Source organism: Gopherus flavomarginatus, chromosome 7, assembly GCF_025201925.1.
Source record: "Gopherus flavomarginatus isolate rGopFla2 chromosome 7, rGopFla2.mat.asm, whole genome shotgun sequence".
Taxonomy (NCBI): domain Eukaryota; kingdom Metazoa; phylum Chordata; order Testudines; family Testudinidae; genus Gopherus; species Gopherus flavomarginatus.
The window spans coordinates 57,115,136-57,137,767 of NC_066623.1; the positions used below are offsets into that span (position 1 = coordinate 57,115,136).

Sequence of the window (22,632 nt, forward strand, 5' to 3'; positions counted from 1 at the left end):
CAGAAGAGTTCCGCATGGGCCAAACTCTGCTTTCGCTGAAATCAGTGGGGCTTTTACCACTGCCATCAATGCGAGCAGAATTAGACCAACACTGAGGCCTTCTGAAAACCCCACTTAAATACTAAACCTCCTCATCCCAGGCTCTTAGCTCGCACTTCAGCCACCAATCTCGAAGTGCTTTCCAAAGGCAGGCCAATCCATTCTCCTCACTTTACAGGTAGGGAAGCTGAGCCATAGGGAGGGGACAGGACTTGTCAAAGGCCACCTACAAGGCAGTAGCAGAGTCCCAATCTAGTGCTCTATCCTCTAGGCCACACTGCTTCCCTTAGCACAAGCCAAGCAATACATTTCCCTTACGAGCAGGTTACGCCATATTTGTATCCTCTCAGGTTGATTGCGCCTTCCTCTGAAGCATCTGGTGCTAGCTGCTGTTGGAGGTGGGATACTGGGCTGAACAGATCACAGGTCTGATGTGGTGCGGCTGTTGCTATGATCTCTTGCATTTTAAAAGAGAGTGGTTCACATCCCTGCATTCAGATCGGCGCCTGCTCTTTGAAAGCTCCGAGATGCTGTGACAAGTAGTGACAAATAAATGTGTGTAATGGTCTTAGCCTCCAGTACAGACTGCTTAGCTGACTGCAACAAAGGGACAAGGCAGATTTTCTTCTGACGGCTTTAATACAGGCTAAAGTCCCCAGCTGCAAACAAACTCTCATTTTTCTTACAGGGTATAACAAGCAAGGCAGTGGCTGGGAGTTCAGATCCCAGGGTTTGGCCCAGAGTTTGGAAAGTGGTTTGGAATCCTTTTGGATGGAAGATACTTGATTAGTATTTATGTTATAGTAGGACCTAGTGCCCCCAACTGAGATCAGAGCCTCACTGATTAAGTGTTCCATGGATATATTGTAAGAGACATTACCTGCCCTGAGGAGTTCACAGGGAAAGGACTATGGTCTCTATTTTACAGATCTGGAGCAGAGGCAGAGGGAGACTGAATGAAGTGATAGCATCAGGAATTGAATCCAGCTCTCCCAACTCCCCATCTTAACCATAGGACACCGTCCCTGTTTTCTAGTGACCTGTAAGCATTGTAACTGCAAGTCATTATCATTATCAGTGTTTCCTGTGAGGGGGTACTCACTTCCTGGGCTTCGCAAACCCAGCTTGACGCTAATGCCCAAGGTAGCGTCTGGCTTCTGCTGCCTAATCTGCTGTAAAGGGACAGTTCTGCCCAATTAAATCTTGCCTTCGGTGACAGAATGAGCTGGGACTGCACTGGAGGAAACAACTGGGTGGAGTAAGAGTCTAATTATGCTAAAAGATGGTTTGAGGGTCAGCGACTCTCCAGCAATTAAAAATACAACTTTAAAGGAATGTGGTTGAGTTTGTTTCCTCGCTCCATCCCCGGCTCGGCTTCTGAAGATAACAAGGCCTTTTGTGGATTTTTCCTGGAAGGCCAGTCCCAAAGGCATGTCCTGGTGTGTTCATTACTCCGCTAATTAGACTTTTTTAATGAGCCATCTCCGAATGCAGCACGTTGGGCATTGCCGTATGCGCTGCCTTTAATGCACCTCGCAGCGTGATTGCCGCCGTGTTCCATGCCAGGAGGAATGGACATGGACGATAAGAAAACCAGTGGGACCCCTTAGGCTGGCAAGTACTAGATGCGGGGAAAAAGAGGAGTGAGGCACTGGCGTCAGGGGTGAGGAGGTGGGGAACTCTTCTCTCGACTTGTTGAAGTGCTGAACCCCAGAGGCTACTAGGAAAGGCAATGGCATTTGGGGGTGCTCAGCAACTCTGAAAATCAAGCCTCACGCCTCTGCTAGATTAACTTCTCCACACAGAGGATAAATATCACCTGGACATTACCCGCCTGTCTTTTCTACATTACCCTGTGACCCCTCCACATCCAAACAGGTGCATAGCAGGCAGGGAAAGATCACGGCAACCCTTTTACATGAGAGGTGAGTTTATAAAACGTTCAGTTCTTAGGTATTATTAATAGAGGTGGCTGCACTTCTCAATTGAGAAGGCAAGCTGTAAAACATGGGAAAGGAAAACGGCTAGGCTTTTTAACTCCCGGCTTGGCTGGCAACATCAAAACTCACTCGGAGTGTCCTGACTGTGTTTCATAATGTCCAGTGCTACGAACGGGGCAGCAGCAATGGAATCAATTAAACAAGAAACATGGCTGCGGGATGATCAGCGCCCCAGCCAGAGACAGCAGGGAATAACAGGATCATGGGAGCTAAGGAAGGGGGTGCCATTTACGCCATGAAAATTATAATTTCCTGGGGGCAACAGAGTCAACTACTGTTTAAAAAAAAAAAGAAAAAAAAAAGAAAAAGGAGCTGGAGAAAGTTAGCACCAACAGTAACATCTGCAATTACGCATGTGCTTCAAGGAGGGTCGCTGACTCTAGTTGTCCAAGGTGAATATCTGTCTCAGTGGACCAAGAAGGAACATTGTTCCCTAATGGTGAAGATCTCCAGCTTTCAGATGGTGCTGCCAGCACAGCCCCTGCTGCTGGGATGCAGACTCTTTGGTACCGCCAAGAGACTCCATTTTCGAGCTGTATGCTCGGGAACACTCATCCGCCAGTGAAACAATTCCATCCCTGCTAACGGCCTCTACAGTTTCATTTAACAGGCGACAGTAAACAAATGTCAAAACATGAACACACCCTTCATATAAACTCTCACCCATTTCAATCAAGTTGAAAGATGTTCTGCCTTTCAACCGGCTCTTTCTGATCTGCGGCTGGGCTGGGCTGGGCTGGGCTGGGCTTCTCAAAGGAAACGCAGGCACCCAAACCCAAATGAGGCAGCTAACTTACTTAGGTGCCCTGGAAAACTCCAGCCATAGCTCTTACCTCCTAGAGGTACAGTGAGATTCCTAACTCTGGATTTCAATCCACCAATTCCTTCCAAATTCCTTGGAGCGCTCCTGGTGGGATTCATGCATGTTCCTTCAGAGCATGGATAACATGTTCAATGGTGCCCCATCCAAAACTGGAGAATAGCTAATTACCAGGGTGAGTGGTGACAGGGAAAAATGCACAATTACCTCTGGATTTGAGGTGCTGCTGCCAGGATATGTTTGGTGGCCTCCAGCTAGCACCTAATGGATGTCTGCACCCACTCAAATAAATATATTAAAACCATATGACCACACGACATAAAACAGAGTTGACTCATAAGACAGCACAAACTGGGATAACGTGGGGTATGGAAGGTCAGAACTGAGGGAAGGCAGCAGAGCTGGGGAAGGAGCCCAGAACTGGAAAAACAAAAGGTTCTTCTGGCCAAGGTTTAGGTGGCGTGGCAGGGCTGTGAATGCAGTTCAGGGCTGGAATAGCAGGTAGTGCAGCGGGGCAGGAGCAGAGCTGGCTCCAGCGTTTTTGCCACCCCAAGCAGCAAAAAAAACAACAAAACCATGATCGGCCGCACTTTGGCAGCAGCTCTACTGCTAACGCTTCATTCTTCGGCGGCAATTCGGCGGCATGTCCTTCCCTACGAGAGGGACCCGCCACCAAGTTGCCGCCAAAGAGCTGGATGTGCCGCCCCTTTCCGTTGCCTGCCCCAAGCACCTACTTGCTGCGCTGGAGTCGGCCCTGGGCAGAAGTGAGAAAGCACCCACCAGCTGAGCAGTGGCTATGGATTTCTTATAAACATTGTGCTTCCTGAACACCCTTCCTTGGCATGTTGCATTTTCTGGTAGTTTTGAAACAGTGATAGTCAACTTTAAATCTCCAGCAACATATGGGTCACATGACAGTAGGCAGCACTTCATCTGACCATCACTTCTGGTGACTAACGTCATAAACCCAGGGCTGCCAATTTTACACACAAGACTGATCATTAGTTAAGGACCATGTGCCTGGGGAAAGAGATTCTGCTCCAAAAAGACAGGCCTCCACCCTTCCAGCTAAAGAAGAATTACCCTTGGTTATCAGGGCTTATTCTTTATAGGTTGAGGCCAGTAGTGGGTGATATAGTCACCCTACATTCCATGGGTCCAACCAGCATAGGGGACTGATGACAGATGGACCAGTCAATCCATCACACTACCCAAAAAGGATACACTATGTCCTACCACCCACTTGGTTAGCAACCTTGCTCCGTTTATTGCTTATGAAATATGAGATAATAGCACCGAGAGGGTGGTGAACAGGCAAACCAAGGAACAAACTATCCCATGTCAAGGGTTCTTCCAAGGCTCTAAACAGCTGTATTGTGCAAAGAGAGTAAAGCCGCATTTTCCAAGTGCTAATAAATGGCAAGAGAGACATTCCTGGGCCTTGAAATTCCTCTTACTTCAGTGCTCACTGTCACTGACAACTTGAATGTGTGGCTCTCCTCTTAAAAGTGGTTATGCAAAACTGGCCCTTCTTACTCAGCACCTCTGTCCCCCCGTGTGTATTTGGATGATGACTGGATCTGCTGACTTCAGTGAAAAATACAAGGTTTTACTGCTTTTTACCACTGTCAGCTGTGAAGAGCCAGCCCAGTTCTGGAGAATGAATTGGATTATTTTCCAGCTTGTGCCTCATCAACAGAATTGTTAACTAAGTTCCAATTACAAAACTGCTTGTGTAATGGCATGGCCTTGGTTACACGTGTGTAACCACCCCGGAGCCAGCAGGGCTGAAAAGGAAAGCGCAGTTTGAGGTCAGTGGTGTAAGTGAGGGCAGTACTTGACCTGTGGGATCTTTATTACTGTGTGGATATACAGATCAGGCAGAACGAGGCTTGACTCAGTGTTGGAGATCTATGGGACTCCCCTTGGGGAAGTGGGCTAGAACTCAAAAGACCTGGGTTCTAGTCCTGGTTTGGCCACCGAGCTCTTGGGCAGCCTGAGGAAAGTCACTTTACCTCTTTGTGACGTAGCTTCCCCAGTGTCTATTTACACTGTCAGCTCTTTGGGGCAATGTGCTTGTTGGGGGCCCTGATCCTGACTGAGACAGTAGGTGACACTTCAGTATGGACAATGGCTAACAAGTGCCTCCTAGCACTCAGGGAGCTATCCTGCCACGCCAGCCAGCTGGATGGGGCCTTCGGTTAGTCAGCCAGTGATCATGTGGTGATCCCCCAGAAGGTAGCTGAGGGAAAGGGCATGTGCCAAGGGCACCCACAAGTCAGTAAGAGCAGCCAGGGCATCTGAGGTCTCCCAGGCTTGGGCCTTGTCTGACTTTTGATGGGCCGGCGAGGCCTTTCTTTGCTAAAGCCAGGCAGTGAAAGGGTCCCTCCCTTTGCCCTGTTTTCCAGGCACTAAAAACTCTCTCCAGCCTTCTACAAACAGAGTCTGGGAGAAGAGGAGCCAAAGCGTAGCTGGAATCACTCACCAGTCAGAAAGCCTGGGTCGGGCGTGGGCTCAGAGATCTGCTCCTGGCACTGGTTCTCCAGCGGGACAGTGGCCACCACCAGGCCATCTGGAAGCTGCTGCTCCAAGCCCCGGGCGAAGTTGTTCTGCCTGCGAATTCCAGAGAGTTAACACTTGTGTGCGTGTCTGTAATTAAAGTGGCCAGATCAGCAGCCCTGGAGAACGAGGTCTAGCAATACAGGCACAGGTTTTAAGGCCAGGGGGGAAGTTTGTGCTCATCTAGTCTGCTCTCCCACACAGCACAGAACACAGCATTTCCGTGATCCCCACATCAAACACCCAACTTCTGGCACGGTTAGAGATTCTCTTTTACCAAGACACACAATCTTGATTAAAGACCTGACGTGACAGAAATCCACCACCTCCAATAGTTAAAAACATGCACCTTATCCACCTTGAATTTATCTAGCTTCAGATTCCAGCCACTGGCTCTCATTATGCCTTTGTCTGCTGCATTAAAGGGCCCTCTGCTATCAGAAAGAGAACAAGCATTGCACAAATCAGTGGAAGCTCAACCTCCTCGTCACACACTGCATGTCAATGCACCTTTGCTTAACCTACTGTCCAGTCTCCTGTGTCTATTTAAACCCTAGCTTCCTGCAAAACACTGGCTGGTGGGTTTGTGATCTTGGCCTCAAAGGTATTAGCTGTTAGGTGCCTAAAGACCTCAGAGAACCTGGGCCTTGGCCATTAAGAACTGGATTGTGACCAACAACTCACTGCAACACAGAGGAGCCATCAGATAGGATGGACTTTCAACCACACTCAACCCGGGCTGCATTTAAAGCAGCAACTGTAAACAGAAAAGATGAACAGCAAAGCAAGCCCACGAGCCCTCAGTTAGCTCTTTTTCCTGTATCCCCCATTTCCTTGGGGAAAACCTTTTCCTGTACAGAAACAAGAGGCTATGAACCTGGGACTGTTACAGACTGTGACTTCCTAGGGGCATGACAGGTTCCAGACAAGCACAGTGATAGCGCCTGCCTGATGAAAGGTGAGGACATGGTATTCACCTGAAGGTCCCTTTCAGCACTTGTCCAGCTGCAACCTCCCTGGAGTGGTTGTTGTACCCATAGAATATTTCCCCAAACAGAGTCTGATTCATGGGCAGCTCCCGGCTCTCCCTGCAGTCACCTCCCTTTGGACAGGACTCCAAGATCAGCTGGCACGACCGCCCATCCACTCCAAGTTTGTAATCCTCAATGCACCTGCCATGGGGGGAAACAAAGCACAAGCCATTACACCTGGGGACTGAGCCAAGACATCCAGTGGTGGAGGAGGGGAGGGACCTCAACGCAAGGAAAGAAGGCCTCTCTCTACAGCCAACTGGAACAACCCCAGTGGAGCATAGGAGCCATTGAGTTATAACCACTAGTGGTGGACAGCTCCCAGAACAGATATAGTTGCCTGATCATCTTCAAAGCGTGAATGGAAGACTGTTCGCTCCAGTGCCTTGTTCGATCCGGTTTTAAATGGCTCAGGTGATAGCAATTCCACTGTTCTTATTGACAGACCATTCCATGACCCGATAGCTCACACTGTCAGGAAAATATTCCTAGTATCCAGCCTGTGCTCCATTTCCTCCCAAGCACTGGGCAGATCTGTCTCCCTAGCAAGCACAGAGCCGTTCCATTTGTTTACCAAGAGGTTACAGCACAGACAATCCCAAGGGGAAATATTGTTCTGATGTCATAGCTGGTGGCGTACACTCAAACTCGCACCTGGCTGCCCTTCTGACAAAGGAATATCCAGTGCCCTGAGGATGGTGGAGGGGGTGGAGGGCAATTTCGCTAACGTACATGACCGTCCGGGAAGGAGGAGGCAGGGCGCTCTGGTGCATCTCCACAATGCGGGATCTCTTTCTCATGTTGTGCAGCTGTCTGTGTAAGAGGTAAGACCCGCTCCCGCCCAACTTGCATGTGCATGCACACACATATATGCGTGCACACACATATATGCGTGCACACACACATGCAGTTGGGCAACACTAGAAAAACTGGGTGCCCAAGGGGCTGCATTGCATGGCTATCCCTGACCCAGCTCAAGACACCACACAGTACATTTCTTTCCTGCCCTGGGTGCTAATATGGACATGTAAGGTTCCCCCATATCCCTGCCCAACTGTATCCTAGATGAGGATGGAATGGGCCAGATCACTCACCCGCAGAACATGAGGATATTGTACAGAGAGGGATCTTCCAGCAGAGGCACCATCTGCTGGAGACACAGCTGCTCGCAGCCACCATTGAACCCATCCGAACAGTCCACCCCAACGTGGCGGTCATAGCAGCCGGTGCCATCCTTCATAGGGCTGAGACCTGCTGGGCACTGGCATGACAGAATGACAGAGATTAACCAGGTTCTGAATACAGGGACCAAAACGAGCTTTTGCTCAGTTGTTAGCATATAGTCAGGAAACGACATCTGAAATCTGCGCCTGATGTTCTCACTGCCACTGGCTGTATTGCAAGAAGGCAGCATTAAGTTTACAATAACAAACCTGTTTGCAGCTCCCATCTGTGCATCACTTGCTGCCAATTTTCATCAAAAGACTCAGTTGGACGCCACACATTTGGACTGGAACAGTAGGGAGGGGGCGGCAGGTCAGGACTGAGCTGCATTGGCAGAGCTGTGTAGAGCTCTAGGATTAGAATAGCAGGGGGGCTGCAGGCCAGGACCGAGCTGCATTGGCAGAGCTGTGTAGAGGCAGGACCAGGATTAGAAGGCTGGGTCAAGGCTGAGGTGCATTGACAGGGCCACACAGGGGCCCAGGACTGGAATAGCAGGGGTCGGGGGCTGCAGGCTCCATTGGCAGAGCCATGTAAAGCTCTAGGATTAGAATAGCAGGGAAGCTGCAGGCTGGGACTGAGGTGCATTGGCCAAGCTATGTAGCAGCCTAGCACCGGGGATGCTGCAGGATAGGACTCGGGGGAAGAGCAGCTCCATGTGGGGTAAGAATGAAGGGAGTGCAGGGGCGCTGCCTATCACGCATGAGGTGCACAAAACGAACAGGACGAATTGTGGGCTGAGCCATTCCAAGGGTTTGCAGTCTATGCACTGTAGCGCTTGGGCTAATGTGACTTCGAGAAGGAGAAAGGGCTTCACCCAATGGAGAGCGCACTTGAAAGTTCTCCCCGAGCACGGAAGCCCCTTAAAGACTCCTTGAAGCAAAGAACAAAGTGCAAGAGGCCTCCCCAGCAGCATCTCCCTACACTTTTCTCCCCTCCCCCTCGCCGGGATTCTGCCAGCAAGGCACAGCAGCCACAGAGTGATGAGCTCACAGCAGGCTACCGCTTCAACATGTTTTTCCCTTCCTCTGACCCTGACTGAAGATCACACAACAGGATGTACATTGTTAGCTGACACTCATTCTGCAATCTCGAAAAAAAATGGCACCCTGCAGGCTTGCTAGACTTCCCTCCTGGCTCAATCCCTCTATCCCACACCCACCTCCCCTTTGCACCAGCTGGAGCACTGGGACGTGAGGGCACTTCAGGCAGTTTTATGAAGCCATGTCTGGCTGTGTGAACCTAGCTGTTCTGGATGACGGCCAACAGGCAAATGGCACAACTGGGGATCCAGCCCAGCACCCATCCGCCCTGCTCTCCGGCTCTGCAGCTGTTCAGCCAGATATGCTCTCAAGTGGTGTGGGGAACTGGATGCACCTGATTGATTTGACTCCTTGGTGACCAGCAAGTTCTGACAGAAGCAGGTTAGAGAGGTAAGAGTTTTTACTGGTTTTAATTCACTATGGTCAGGTTTTGAATCAACTCGTTCTGAAGCTTGTCCAATACAATGAAGACGCCTGTTTCTATTTCACACGGCACAACATTCTGAAAGCCCACTTGGCTACAAGCACCTCTTGCCCCATAGAAACTATTTCCTCTCACCAGAAGTTCAGCATCACGACGCTCTCTACAGCTCCCTGAGAGGATCACCAGAATGTGGGGCAGAGGGGAACAGTCACCTGCGTGGCCATTAGATAACCTCACCATGTCTCTTCCCAGAGCAAAGTGCACTTGTCTTCTGCGCAGTCTCTACCCTGCTCACTAGCATATGTCCTGCATCTTCAGGGTGAAGGATTAAAGCTGAGAATCAGGAGACTCCTTCACTCAAGGAATGAGGCAAATGGATGTGCTCACAGTGTCTCCCGCTACTCTCTCACACCCAGAAAGTCACCACAAATTTGGGCCCTGGTTATCCTGGAAGTTGCATCCCCACCTCTCCTGTGATGAGCAGCCACCAGAGGTTGCTACCTGGCCTGGTTTCTGTGGAGAGGCCGGGTTCTAGGACATTACCATCCTGGCTTGTAGGACAGTCTGTTGAAATGCATCGTTCCTCTGCAGCAGCTGACACTGGCCACTCTGAGAGACACGGCACTGGGCTAGATGGCTCCTGGCCCAATTTAGCATGGCAATATGCCGCAGTATAATGTGTGGCACTCATGCAGAGATGTCATGATGCAGAAAGCACAGGGTTACGATGTTACTATGATAGGACAAGGCCTGATGGGTGGCAACCAAGCAGTGCAACCTGACTTCAAAAGCTGGATATGTCCAGCTTGGCTTCACAATGACTGAGGCGTGAGAGGTCTGGTACTTGCAAGGTGTAAAGGCAAAGGGTCCGATTCTGCCCCTCTCACTTAAATGGAGTTGCAATTTACGCCACAATTGGTCTCACTGATTTCATTGGGTCTGTTTGCAGAATACAGTGTTCCTCACTGGATGTGTGGTAGAATCAGACCCCAAGGAGAGGCAATGTTGCAGAGTGCGGGAAGCCGCTTTGTACAGGTAGCCCTGCCTTTGCACCCCCTGCCCCCAGTCACATACTGTATGAGCTCAACCCCCTACAGCCCCAAAGTTCCCCTTTATGTGACACTCCTGCCTGGTTCCTTTCAGCCATCTCCAGCCTGTGCTGCTGTGCAGGGTGATTCAAGGGGCTGTAACTCTAAGCAATGAGCAAAGGGGAATGTCAGTAGAACAGCAATGAAGATGGAGCAGGTTGTGGAAGAGGTTCCCAAGGGAAGCAGTGGAAGCACCCACTGCTTGAGTTGTTTAACAAGTGGCCGGCGAGCCATAGGCAACATGCTCCCTGTGAGGTCAATGGGAGCTGCAGGGGCTCAGCACCTCTGAGAATTAAGCCCCAGGGTACCTCCCATCTCTGGGATGTTCCCATGCCTCTGCTCGCTGTTTTTTTTGTCTCTTGCTCTTTGCTTTGCTAGCTCTGGCAGCCTCTCGCTCACTCTCTGCCCTGCAAGGGTTATGCTGCTGCTACCAGAAGTTTACACGGTCTTGGGGTGAGGAGCATTCCACCTCCAAAGCCCATTAGCACACCCGTCTCTGGCAGAGAGCATCTCCTGGAGCACTGCAGGTGCGGCACGACTGGAGAAGAGCGTGAATGATGAGACATGCTCAGCAGCTTCACAGCTGGCCTCCGGAACGGGCAGATGGCTCGTTGGGAGCACACATACAGAGGGGTGAGGGAACGGGGGAGACGGACGTTGCTGCTGCAACTCAGACAGAAAAATATGCCCCCCCCCCGAGGCATGAAAACACCATATCCAGGCAGTAGGACTCATGTAAACACAGGGGCAATAAGAACACTGGTGTGCCATGGAGAAAGGGAGGAGATGTGCAGGGCACATGGTAGGAACCCCTAGCCATTTACCCACCCCACTCCTGTCTAGAATTGGCAGCTGGCTACACACCAAGGGCTACACGGTGCAAACACAGAGCTCCTGAAAGGACCAACCTTGAGCTCCACGTACCACCAGCAGATGGAGCAGTTGGTTTCCAACCACGCATACACTGAAGGAAGGTCTCAAGACAGCCACCCACTCAACAGGGACCTTTTCCTTGTGCTATGGCCAGAAATGTCCCATGCCTGTCGACAGTGGTGAGGAAGGGCAGAGTGAGGGCAGCTGGCTTCAGCAGTGTTACTGAGCATGCTCAGTTAAGTGAGCATGCTCAGTACAAGCCAAGCAGCAAATGAGGCGGTGTCTGGCTATGGCAGACACTGCAAGGTTTTGCTGCACACTGCCACTCATTGCTCCAATAGGCTCTCATGTAGGGAGTGATTTAAAATGTCTCTGTACCAGTACAGCCCATCTCCTTCCATGTGGGAGTCAAGGGCCGCAGTGCTTGACCTGCAGGCTCCCATGATTGATCAGTGGGATGCCTAGCTCCACTGGGGATGGCTACCCACCAATCTCAGTCACAAGCCCCCCACGGCTCTGTCTTTGTGCTCCCATGTGAAACACTCTCACCTCAAGCAGTGGTTCCCCCTGCACTTCCTCTGCTAGAGCCACACAGTGGGAAGGGGATAAATGGATGGCACAGCTCCTCAAGCTCCCATCACAGAAAGCATATCTCTGTCCCATGCTCTGGCACAGCACCCATTGTCTCTTCCTCCTCCTTGTCCATCTTCTTTCTTTGCTGTCTATTTTTTTTCCTATTTTCCCCTTCTGTCATTTGTCTCCTTGCTCCCCTCCCACTCCCCCGTCCCAGTGTGACAGCTCCTCCTCCTGTTCCCCCAGCTGTTCATCGCACGACCCATGGCTCAGTGTCACGAGAGCAGAAATCGGACTGGCTAGGCAGGCTGCTGCCCCAGCCTGCAGTCAGAGACACGAGCTGCCCCTGCAGCAGAGACCACCAAGGAACAGGCAAGGAAGCTGGGAAGCTCTTGAAGAGCCATCCCGATTTATCTGTAACACCAGAAGCCTCCGTGCAATGGTAGCAAGGTGAATCTGGGATCATGCAATTATCCCTGAATCCCTATGGTCTTGTGCCCCATTCCTGGACTAATCTTCCCCCACCCCAGCAATGGGGCCTGCTCTCTCGGCTGGGAAACACTGATCTAAATGGTCTGAATCATTGCAACACGTGCAGCAATTGGGACCAGCTGCTTTTCGCAAAGCCAGGCCTGCAGATGCCATCTCCCAACAGCCACGCCCTAAGAATACCAGAATGGCAATATGTGACAAGGGACAATCTGCAGCAGTCGTTACAATGGTGCCAACCGGAAGCTCCTCTTAGCTGAGACCTGGGTTAAGGAAGAGAATGACCAAGTGCCAGGACTCAGAAACATGCCTACACACCTAAGTCTATGGGACTCTGAGGCTTCTACAGGGGAAGAAGGGGTGGGAACATCTATGTGTAGAGAGGGCTGATGCTCCCTAGGTAACTTTTATCCTTGTTACTTTGGTGGTGTTAGCAGAACTCATGGCTCAGAGCCTCCTCGGGACTGCCTCATTGTCTTCAGCTGCAGAACTGTGGGTAGGTAGAAGCTGGGAGAAGCTATCAACAAACAAGTTAGATGCTGTTGGGAGAGCTACAGTAAAGCTGCAATGAACCTTCTGAAAAGCAGGACCTTGTTAAGTGATGTTTGTTTGATTCCTCCCAAGGCATTATGGGAAGCTCTTAGCTGCTCTCTCACACATTTCTTATCACATACAACAGACAAGACAAGCTTTGGGCGCTGACCCCCAGGACGCACGCACCACACAACCAGAGGAGTCCAATTTGCGGTCCGAGATGCAGCGGAAATTCTTGCTGCAGCCTCCATTGTCCTTGGAGCAGTCTCGAACCGGTCCAAAGGAGTCTAAGAGAACCTCCAGGCTATCAAAGGAGGAGGAAGTCATCAGTTCTTCCCTGCAAGGAGGAGACGAAAGGGACACAATACGAAATTCAGCTCCTAGAGCATAAATAAATTTCAATTTAAAGTGCTAGTGAGTACATACATATTCACACATCCACCAATACACATTTCCACCTACAGTGTTGCCCAGTTGTGGGGCCCTATTTTTGTACAAAACTGTACTGATCACGAGTGCAAATTAGACTAAACACACACACATTTGTACATGGAGAGTGCATGCAGTGCGCACAGTGGTAATAACTGTATGTGCAAATGCTGCCAGATGCCCACTTGATGTTGTGGAAATGTGACTCAGAGGATCCCCACCACTCAGTAGTGAGGACTCTACGTCCGTATGTAGCTGATTAGCTTTAGTCCTATAAGCTGACAATAGTAAGACCCAACAGGTACTTTCTGAATGACTTAATCTACTGGGAACAGCTGAGATGTCTTTGAAGGCATGGCTCTAAGCAGGCTAAGGACCATGGCATGCAGAAGGTACACGGTGAATGTTGTACTAAACTCTGCCCAGGAAATGTGCACCTGAAGGGCTGCCCAGTGTACACAGTGAGATTTTCACGCAAAGCCCATTGGAGTCAGAGGAGAAACTCTTATGGGACTTCACTGGGCAGTGTGTCAGGCTCTATATCCTGATGTCCCATCTACATCCACCAGAATGAACATCCACCAGAAAGACACCAAATGCCACAGCACAGAAGGACCGTAACAATACACAAGCTGGGGTTAGCTCTATGGTTCCTTCAACTTCAGAGCCTGCCTTGTGAGTGCGATCCTCCTCCCGCAATACTGGAGTGGCCTCTGGACTCCCCATGCCTCCAGCTCCATGAACACACTCACCTGACCTCCACCGCATCCTCCATCACTGTCATGTCCGTTTTGCACTTGGCTGAGGGGTTGATGGCCAGTTCGGCAGGCGGGATCACAAAGCTCTTACTCAGTGGCAGCCACATCCCTTCCCCCAGGGTGTAGGTGAACCTGCCGGACAGGGTTAGATCAGTTCACTAGGGAAGGAAAACAGCGCCCACCTGAGTTCAAGCCCCACAGGGGGACAAGGGGAGGGGCACATGTAGGAAGCAAGGTGTGACTGCCACAGCAACTGGATAGGGAGGATGGAAGAGGGCCCATGCCTCCCGCATCCGCTGGAAGAGAATGGTGGAGAAGTCTCCCGTGAAGAGCCCCTCCACGCCCATGACCAGGTCGTTATACAGCCAAAGCATAGATAGCTCCTGAGCCAGCACATGGGAGGGAAGGAGATGCTGAGGTACTCGGATGGCTCTGGGTGTCTATTCATGGCCCCCATTCCTACAGTATCCAGCATCTCACAATCCTTAATGTATTTGTCCTCAGACCCCCCCTCAGGAGCTAGGGAAGTGCTACCATCCCCACTTGGTGGGTGGGGAACTCAGGCACAAGGTTGATTAAGTGACTTGCCCCAGGTCACCTAGGAAGTCTGTGGTTGATCCAGGAATTGAACCCAGGTCTTTGCCCAACCAACTAGATCATCCGTCCTGGCCCCAAAGCCATCCTAGACGCCTTCAGTAAAGTGCTGGCTCTTCATTTTGCTATGGAGTCTGACTGTAGGACCTGCAAAGTGCAGGTGGCAGCATGGCTATAGAGGGAGAAAGGTTCCATGGGGCATGGGATGGGAGAAGGAGAAGACAAATGAGGCCGTGGGTAAGAGAGGAAGACTGGCCTTGCACTTTGGGCAATGCATGGGGACACAGAGGATGTGGGACCATTTCTTGGCTCTGCTAGATTTCTTGGGTGACCCTGGTTGAACCATGTAGGCTGGGAGTTAGAGGACACCACTTCTCGCTGAAGCTAGGAGACTGGCTCCTTTGAAAACCCCAGCTTTACTCTCTCTATGTCTCAACTCCCCATTGGTACAATGGGGCTTCTTTTAACTTGGTAGGTGGTAAGTCATGTTTTCGGGGTCTGGTACGGCTGTGTTTGCACAGCACCAGGCACATGGGGGGCCTGGCCTCCATACACTGCTGAAATGTTGAGAGCAGAGTGGGGGACAGCCAATTGTCCCCAGAGTGAGGGTGGGGAAGGGACCGGTGGCCTGCCACAGCCCTCCTCAGAGCAGGAACATACCAGCTGCAGCGCTCCCTGGAGGAGAGGCGCCACGTCAGTGGGTAGCACACGCAAAGCTATAGCCCTGCCTCCCAGCACAGCAGCCGCTGCTCCTAGGCAGATGAGTCCCTCTCTCTGACAACTTCTGCAGCCAAGGCAGTCAGAGCACAGGTAGGGAACTGAGGGATGCAGCGAGAGGTTATTCATTTATTCATTCACTCGTTTGCAAGCTCTGTGTTTGTCTGAGTGGGTGTCAGAGCAGGACCTTCCAGCGGGCTCCCTGCTCAGAGGCAGTAGAAATGGGCAGGTATGAACAAGGAATATGAACACTGGCCCCACGTGAGCAACACTTTAGTCACTGCAGTACAAAGGGGAAGAGGTCTCTTTCCTCCCTCCCCCTCCCTGCCAGCACTCAGATGCTGCTTTCATTCACTACAGACATACCAGCCTTCTCCAAAGGAGGCGCTCTCTGACCCTGGGCTAGAAGCTCCGATCCCAGGGCCTAGACCAAACTCCAACTGATGGGCGTCCTGGGGCAGCTTATCCCATCACTGCCCGCTGTAGGACTCGGCTTGTGACAAAGCTGGCACTGGCCCTGTCAGAGTGGCATCCTGAGTGGCAATTTGTATGTTTCCCCAGGAGGAGGCAATAGGACTGTGCGCAGCCAATCAGGGGCCCTCATCAGGAGCCACTGAGCTAGTCATGACTCCAGCCACCACAGAGAAATAGCCTCGTCGCTTTCTTTCTTTCGCCATTGACTGATGTTAAAGGTGCTGCATTACCAGGCCTGGAAGCTGACATCCTCTGCTCTTCCCAGGACAAGTGAAGCCATGGCAGTACGCCCCACCTCCATCCCATGAACATGACTCCAATCTGCTCTTGCTAGATCACCTTTAGGCTGAGCAGCAGGTTCAGCCTGCATAGCCCATTCTGCCCATTGCCTCTCTACTGACACTGCCAGCAAGTGGCTGGGTGGAGTTAGTAGTACCTGGAAAATCAGAGGGTGGTTAACTCACCCATCAGTGGGATATCATGGGGGAGAGCATCAGAGCTTGCTAGGTAATCAGAATTCAGGGAAGCTGCAGACCCACTGAGAATAAAAGCCAGACTCCAGCAGGCAGGAGAATCCCACTAGCCAAGAGCAGCTCGCTTGCATCAGCAGAGCACAGAGAATGCTGTAACCCCGTTCCCAGCCCCACACAGGGTGAAGCAGGGTAGGGAGAGAAGGGGACACAGCACTGTGAGCAGGAAGAGAAAGTTACTCACCTTGCAGTAACTGAGGTTCTTCGAGATGTGTGTCCCTGTGGGTGCTCCACTCTAGATGACGGTGCGTCCCGGTGCCATTGATCGGAGATTTTCGGTAACAGTGCTTGGTTGGGACGCATGCACTCAGTTGGTATCTCCCATCTTGTTGGAATCTTCCTGAGTGTGTGCACCTCACACCCTCCTCAGTTCCTTCTCTACTGTGGAGAATCATACTAGTACTCCAAAGTAGAGGGGAGGAAGGTGGGGAGTGGAGCACCCACAGGGACACACATCTCGAAGAACCTCAGTTACTGCAAGGTGAGTAACTTTCTCTTCTTCTTTGAGTGCTGTCCCTGTGGGTGCTCCACTCTAGATGAATGTGTAGCAGTACCCACTATGGTTGGCGGGACTTTGGAGATGCAGCAGTGAGTATTGTAGATAGTACTGTATGGTCTACTATGGTGTCTGCTGTGGTATCTTGCGTGAGAGCATAGCGTTTTGCAAACTTGTGTTCAGATGACCACATAGCCGCTTTGCAGATGTCAGGAATGGGAACATTGTGTAGGAAGGCAACGGATGTTGACATGGCTTGAGTGGAATGAGTTCTAATGCCTTCGGGCGGTTGAAGATTTTGAGCATGGTAACAGGTTCTGACGCAGTCAGAGATCCACTTGGATAGACGTTGTTTAGAGATAGCCGTACCTTTCGATCTTTTGGTAATGGAAACAAAGAGTCGTGGGGACTTATGAAATGGTTTGGTCCTGTCTAAATAAAAGGTGATTGCAGCAGGGTTGCAGAGTCTTGTGAGGTTTGGGATAGAAAGTAGGTAAGTATATAGGTTGGTTGAGGTGGAAGGTCGATACCACCTTAGGAAGAAATTTAGGATGTGGTCTCAAAGTGACTTTGTCTTTGGAGAAGATTGTGTAGGGAGGGTGGGCCATCAGGGCGCTCATTTCACCAACTCTCCCTGATGTTATGGCAACTAAGAAAGCCACCTTCATGGACATATGAAGATGAGAGGAGGTAGCCAAGGCCTCAAATGGAGGTTTCACGAGAGCATGAAGAACAAGGTTAAGATTCCATGCAGCCACTGTTGGGTAAATTTCAGGGTAGAGATTTTGCAGGCCCGTGAGAAAGCGTTTTATGGTGGAGTGGGTAAAAAATGAATAACTGTCTAATAGGTCGTGGAAGGTGGTAAGTGCCGCCAGGTGCACTTTGATGGAGCTGAGCGAAAGTCCTTCCTGTTTTAGTTTCAGGAGGTAGTCTAGAATGTTAGGGAGGGTCACGTTATTGAGTGCTAAGTGATTACGTGAGCACCAGGGGGCGAAATGCTTCCACTTCTGCAGGTAGGTTTTACGAGTGGAGTCTTTCCTACTATGCAGGAGGACATATTGGACTTGCTCAGAACAGGCTAGTTCATGGGTTTCGAACCATGAAGGAACCAGGCTGTGAGGTGGAGCTTTTGGAGCTGGGGTGAAGAACCCATCCGTTGTCCTGGGAAACATGGTCTGGCCTGTTGGGGAGAGCCTGTGGGTGACGGGAGGATATGCAGAGTAGTATGGATACCACATCTGTCTTGGCCAAGCCGGGGCAATAAGGATGACCCAGGCCTTGCAGTCCGCAATCTTCCAAAGAACCCTGTGTAACAGAGGCATTGGTGGAAGGCGTACAGGAGGGAGTCGTTCCATGGGATGAGGAATGCATCTCCTAGGGATGCAGTCCCGAGTCCCGCTCTGGAGCAAAACGGAATATTTTCGATTCTGGGTCGTGGCAAAGAGATCTATTGACGAGGTGCCCCAGAGGGAGAAGAGCTGTTGGAGCACTGCGGGGTGCAGTTCCCATTTGCGTTGTGTCAGGAAGTGCCTACTGAGTGCGTCGGCAATAGTGTTGTGGCAGGTTGGTAGGCAGGAAGTGATGATTTCTATTCGATGTCATATGCACCAATTCCATAGTTGAATGGCTTCCATGCAAAGGGAATGTGATCGGGTTCTCTCTTGTCTGTTTATGTAGTACATGCATGCTATGTTGTCTTTTAAGGCCCAAAGAGATTTGTTCTTTATGAGGGGAAGAAAGTGAAGGCATGCTCGCCTCACTGCTCTGAGCTCTAAGAGATTTATGCGTAGGTGCGTCTCTGATGCGGCCCACCAGCCTTGTGCCCTGTGCCGCCCTAGGTGCGCTCCCCAACCGATTAGGGAAGCGTCCGTGGTGAGCATGAGCGTTGGGGAACATTGCTGGAAGGAAATCCCTGTGCAGAGGTTTTCTGGACTTGTTTACCAATGCTGGGAAGCTATAACATTGGGAGGAGGAGTTAGCAGCATCCCTAAGGTGTGTCTGTTGGGTTTGAAACTGGAAATGAGCCAGCTCTGGAGACATCTCATGTGTAGCCTGGCGTGGTGAACCACGAAGGTGGTGGCTGCCATGTGACCAAAGAGCTGTAGGCAAAGTCTTGTCTGTGTCCTGGGACGAATAGAGAGCGTGCATTTGAGCCGCGAGATAGCAAGGAATCTGTGATATGGGAGCGATATCCTGTGATATCCTGCTCTGGATTGAGTTGAGATGAGCTCCGATGAACTCAATCTGTTGTTTAGATGTCAGAGTGGATTTTTGGACGTTTATTTGGAGGCCTAGGCTGTGAAAGAGGGCGATGGCGAAACGGGTAGCTTGAAGTGTCTCGCCATAGGAGTTGCCATTGATAAGGCAATCGTCCAGATACGGGAACAGCGTGACCCCGTGTTTGCAGAGGTGAGCCACGACCACAGCTAGAGTCTTGGAAAAAAACTCTCAGTGCTGTGGCGGGTCCGAAAGTAAGAACTCTGTATTGAAAATGGTCATGACCGATTGTGAATCGTAGGAAGCGTCTGTGAACTGGATGAATTGATATATGAAAGTAAGCATGCTGTAGGTCAAGGGCTTTGAACCAGTCCCCTTGATCCAGTGCAGGTATTATTGTGCCCAGTGTGACCATCTTGAATCTTTGTATCCTCACGAATTTGTTCAGTCGGCATAGATCTAGTATAGGCCTCCATCCTCCGGTCTTTTTCTGAGTTAGAAAGTAATGGGAGTAGAAACCTGTCCCTTGATTTTGTGTCGGCACAGGTTCCACTGCACCTAGTTGTAGAAGATGCGCCACTTCTGTGCGAAGTAAGTGGTCATGAGAAGGGTCCCTGAAGAGGGACAGGGAAGGGTAGGAGGGTAGGAGAAAGTTTGTCCTTATCAAAAGGGAGATCCTCCACTTTGGTCTGCAGTTCTTTGGGGATGCCAGATGCAGAGAGCCATGAGAATCTGCGCATAACCACAGCAGTTGCAGTTGTACAGGCTGCTGTGTCTGCCATGTCTAGAGATGCCTGTAGGGCCGTTCTGAAAATCAGTTGGCCCTCAGTCAGGATTGATTTGAAGTCTGCTCTCATATCCTCTGGAATGTAGGAGGCAAATTCAAAAGTTTAGTGTAATTATCAAAGTCGTAACTGGCGAGGGGAGCAGAATAGTTTGCAATTCTGAATTGTAGTGTAGAGGACATATAAACCTTGCAGCCCAAGACGTCAAGGTGTCTAAGGTCCTTGTCTTGCGGGGTGGGTCGATATTGTGACTGTTTCGTACTCTGTGCAACTGCATCCATGACAAGGGAGTTCGGTGGTGGATGAAAAAAAATAGGAAGTCAGCGTCCTTAGCAGGGACATAGTATTTACGTTCAACCTTTTTGCAAGTTGGTACTAAAGATGCTGGGGTTTGCCAGAGAGTGTCAGCTGGCTCCAGGAGTGCTTCATTTATAGGTAGTGCGATTTTTGAGGGTGCAGACGGTTGAAGGATTCTGAGGAGTCTGTGTTGCATCTCCTGAACCTTTTGAAAGGGGATATCTTGACTGAGTTCCACCCTCCTGAAAAGTTCTTGAAATTGTTTACAGTCGTCCATGGCCCGTGGAGGTGGAGGGCTCCTTCCAGGACTAATGGAGAGTTAAGGATATGGCATAACTTGCATACTCAGGAGGGGGCTCAGGCACCTTAGAAGTGGATGGAGCAGGAGACTGATGCACAGAAGGAGGATGACTAGCAGGAGGATGTTGCCAAGGGTACCACTGAGGCCAAGGCATAGAGTAGGAGAACCCAGGTGTCGCCCATGGGGGGGCAAAGTAGGGAAACTGAGGCTGGTGGCCTTGAGCCGTGACTTGAGGTGGCACAGGTGCCTGTGGAGGAGAAGCAGGACGGGAGAACTCCGCTTGCTGCTGTAAATCAAGTTCATTGTCAGTGAAAACTAGTTCAGGTGGAGAAAGCGGCGGTTCAAAATATCAGCCCTGTGTACCTAGGAGTGGAGAGTGAGGTTCAGGTGGCACTGAAAGGTCACATTGAGTGAGAAACTGTTGCTCCTGCTCCCTGGGCTGAGCCGAGCCTGCTCTCTGCTCTAGCTCATTAGCAGGAGAAAGTGCAAGTGACAGTAGTGCTGCAGACTGCTTGGAGGTGCCCTGCAGGGGGTCTGCTACTGGTGCCTGGGTGGATGATAGCCTCGTTGCCAACGTTCTTCTCCCTGCAGGGGAGGATTGCGCTGGTGGCATCATGGCCATTTTTGATGCCGAGGAGCATTGCGCTGCCGGCACCACGGCCGTTTTTGATGCCGAGGAGCATTGCGCTGCCGGCACCACAGACGTTTGCGATGCTGAGGAGAGGTGCAGTGCCCAGGAGAGGAGCGCGCTGCCGGCACCACGGCCGTTTGCGGTGCCCAGGAGAGGCGCGCGCTGCCGGCACCGCGGCCGTTTGCGATGCCCAGGAGAGGCGCGCGCTGCCGGCACCGCGGCCGTTTGCGGTGTCCAGAAGGCGCGCGCTGCCGGCACCGCGGCCGTTTGCGGTGTCCAGAAGGCGCGCGCTGCCGGCACAGCAGCCATTTGCGGTGTCCAGGAAGTATGCGCTGCCGGCACTGCGGCCATTTGTGGTGCCCAGGAGGTGTGCGCTGTCAGCACCACAGCCGTTTGCGGTGCCGAGGGGACGGGAGCCACAAGGACCTTCCTGACACGGGAGGCCGGGTCCCTGCCTCTGCACTCTGTCAGAGCTGCGGCTGAGGCATTAGAAAAGCTGAGGCACTTGCCGTTGGTGCTGTCAGCAAAGAGGGTAGGGATCTCCCGGGAGACCCCCTGCCCTTGTTAAAGTCTCTCCTGTGAGACTGTTCTGCTTCTTGCCTCAGCTCCAAGGAGGGTGAAGCAATGCTGCCCACCAGTTCCGATCTGGCTGGGGAGCGTGTGGGAGTGGGTTTAACCTTTCCCATCTCCGAAAGCAGCTGTAAGGTTTTTTCCATCATCAGCATTTTGAGCAGCAGATCCCTGTCGCGACAAGCTCTTGACTTGAGGCTCGCGCAAGGGAGACACTTCACAGGGACTTGGGTGTCCCCGAGGCACTTTACACAGTATGAGTGCCCATCTGTCCGAGGCATGGATTCCTGACAGGAAATACACCTGTTGAATCCTGAAGCTCCTGGCATTATGAATTAGAGATGGCCGAGGAGAGTGTCTCAACGGGAGACAAGCCTGAGGGATTTTTTTTTTAAACTAAATAACTAACTATGTAGCTACACTAAAGGAAAGGAAACAACAGGGACGTAACTAATAATTATTTCTCTGTTCTTTGTTCCTGTTTTCTATAGAGACCAGGGAAGAGAAGGCAGCACTGCCCCGAGTTCTGTCTTCAGCTGAGGACGGCTGAGAAGGAACTGAGGAGAGTGTGGGGCACACGCACTCAAGAAGAGTCCAACGAGATGGGAGATACCAACTGAGTGCGTGCGTCCCAAGCAGGCACTGCTACCGAAAATCTCCGATCAACGGCGCCGAGACGCACCGTCACCTAGAGTGGAGCACCCACAGGGACAGCACTCGAAGAAGAACTGGAGCTTGGTGTGTATACCATGCCTCCCCGATGCCCACGGTGGAAACAAACTGCCGCACTCCATGCCTGCTCCCAGAGGCAAGCCAGCAATGCAACAGCAGAGGGAGTTGCCAAGAGCACCGTGCCCCGGATCGATGAATATTCAGGGAGTTCGGAGGCATCACGCTGGGTCCTTGGGGACCTAAGTGCTCAACTAATGAGGTCCCAGCAGTCTTGAGCACCTCTGATTCTGCTGGAGTGCACACACACGATATAACTGCCTTGCACCATCACTGCTGCTCCAAGCACACCGGCCTACAGGCTGGCTCATCAGTACACACCAGCTCAGAGTTTATAAACCTCTCTTCCCCTCTGAAGACATGCATGGGAAAGAAAGGGGGGGGAGGGAGAGGAGGAGCCAAAAAGGAGA

General features: G+C 51.3%; 1 protein-coding gene across 3 annotated transcripts in view; it reads right to left on the reverse strand.

The window, feature by feature from the left end:
• ASTN1 (astrotactin 1) overlaps positions 1-22,632 on the reverse strand; it is a 209,522-nt gene that overhangs the window by 39,677 nt on the left and 147,213 nt on the right. For all 3 annotated transcript variants that reach the window (XM_050962986.1, XM_050962985.1, XM_050962987.1), the window contains exons 10-14: positions 13,876-14,013; positions 12,881-13,031; positions 7,544-7,710; positions 6,396-6,590; positions 5,345-5,472 (exon numbers count right to left, since the gene is read on the reverse strand). In XM_050962986.1, coding sequence (XP_050818943.1) covers positions 5,345-5,472; positions 6,396-6,590; positions 7,544-7,710; positions 12,881-13,031; positions 13,876-14,013 — 779 coding nt within the window. The remainder of the gene's footprint in view (positions 1-5,344; positions 5,473-6,395; positions 6,591-7,543; positions 7,711-12,880; positions 13,032-13,875; positions 14,014-22,632) is intronic.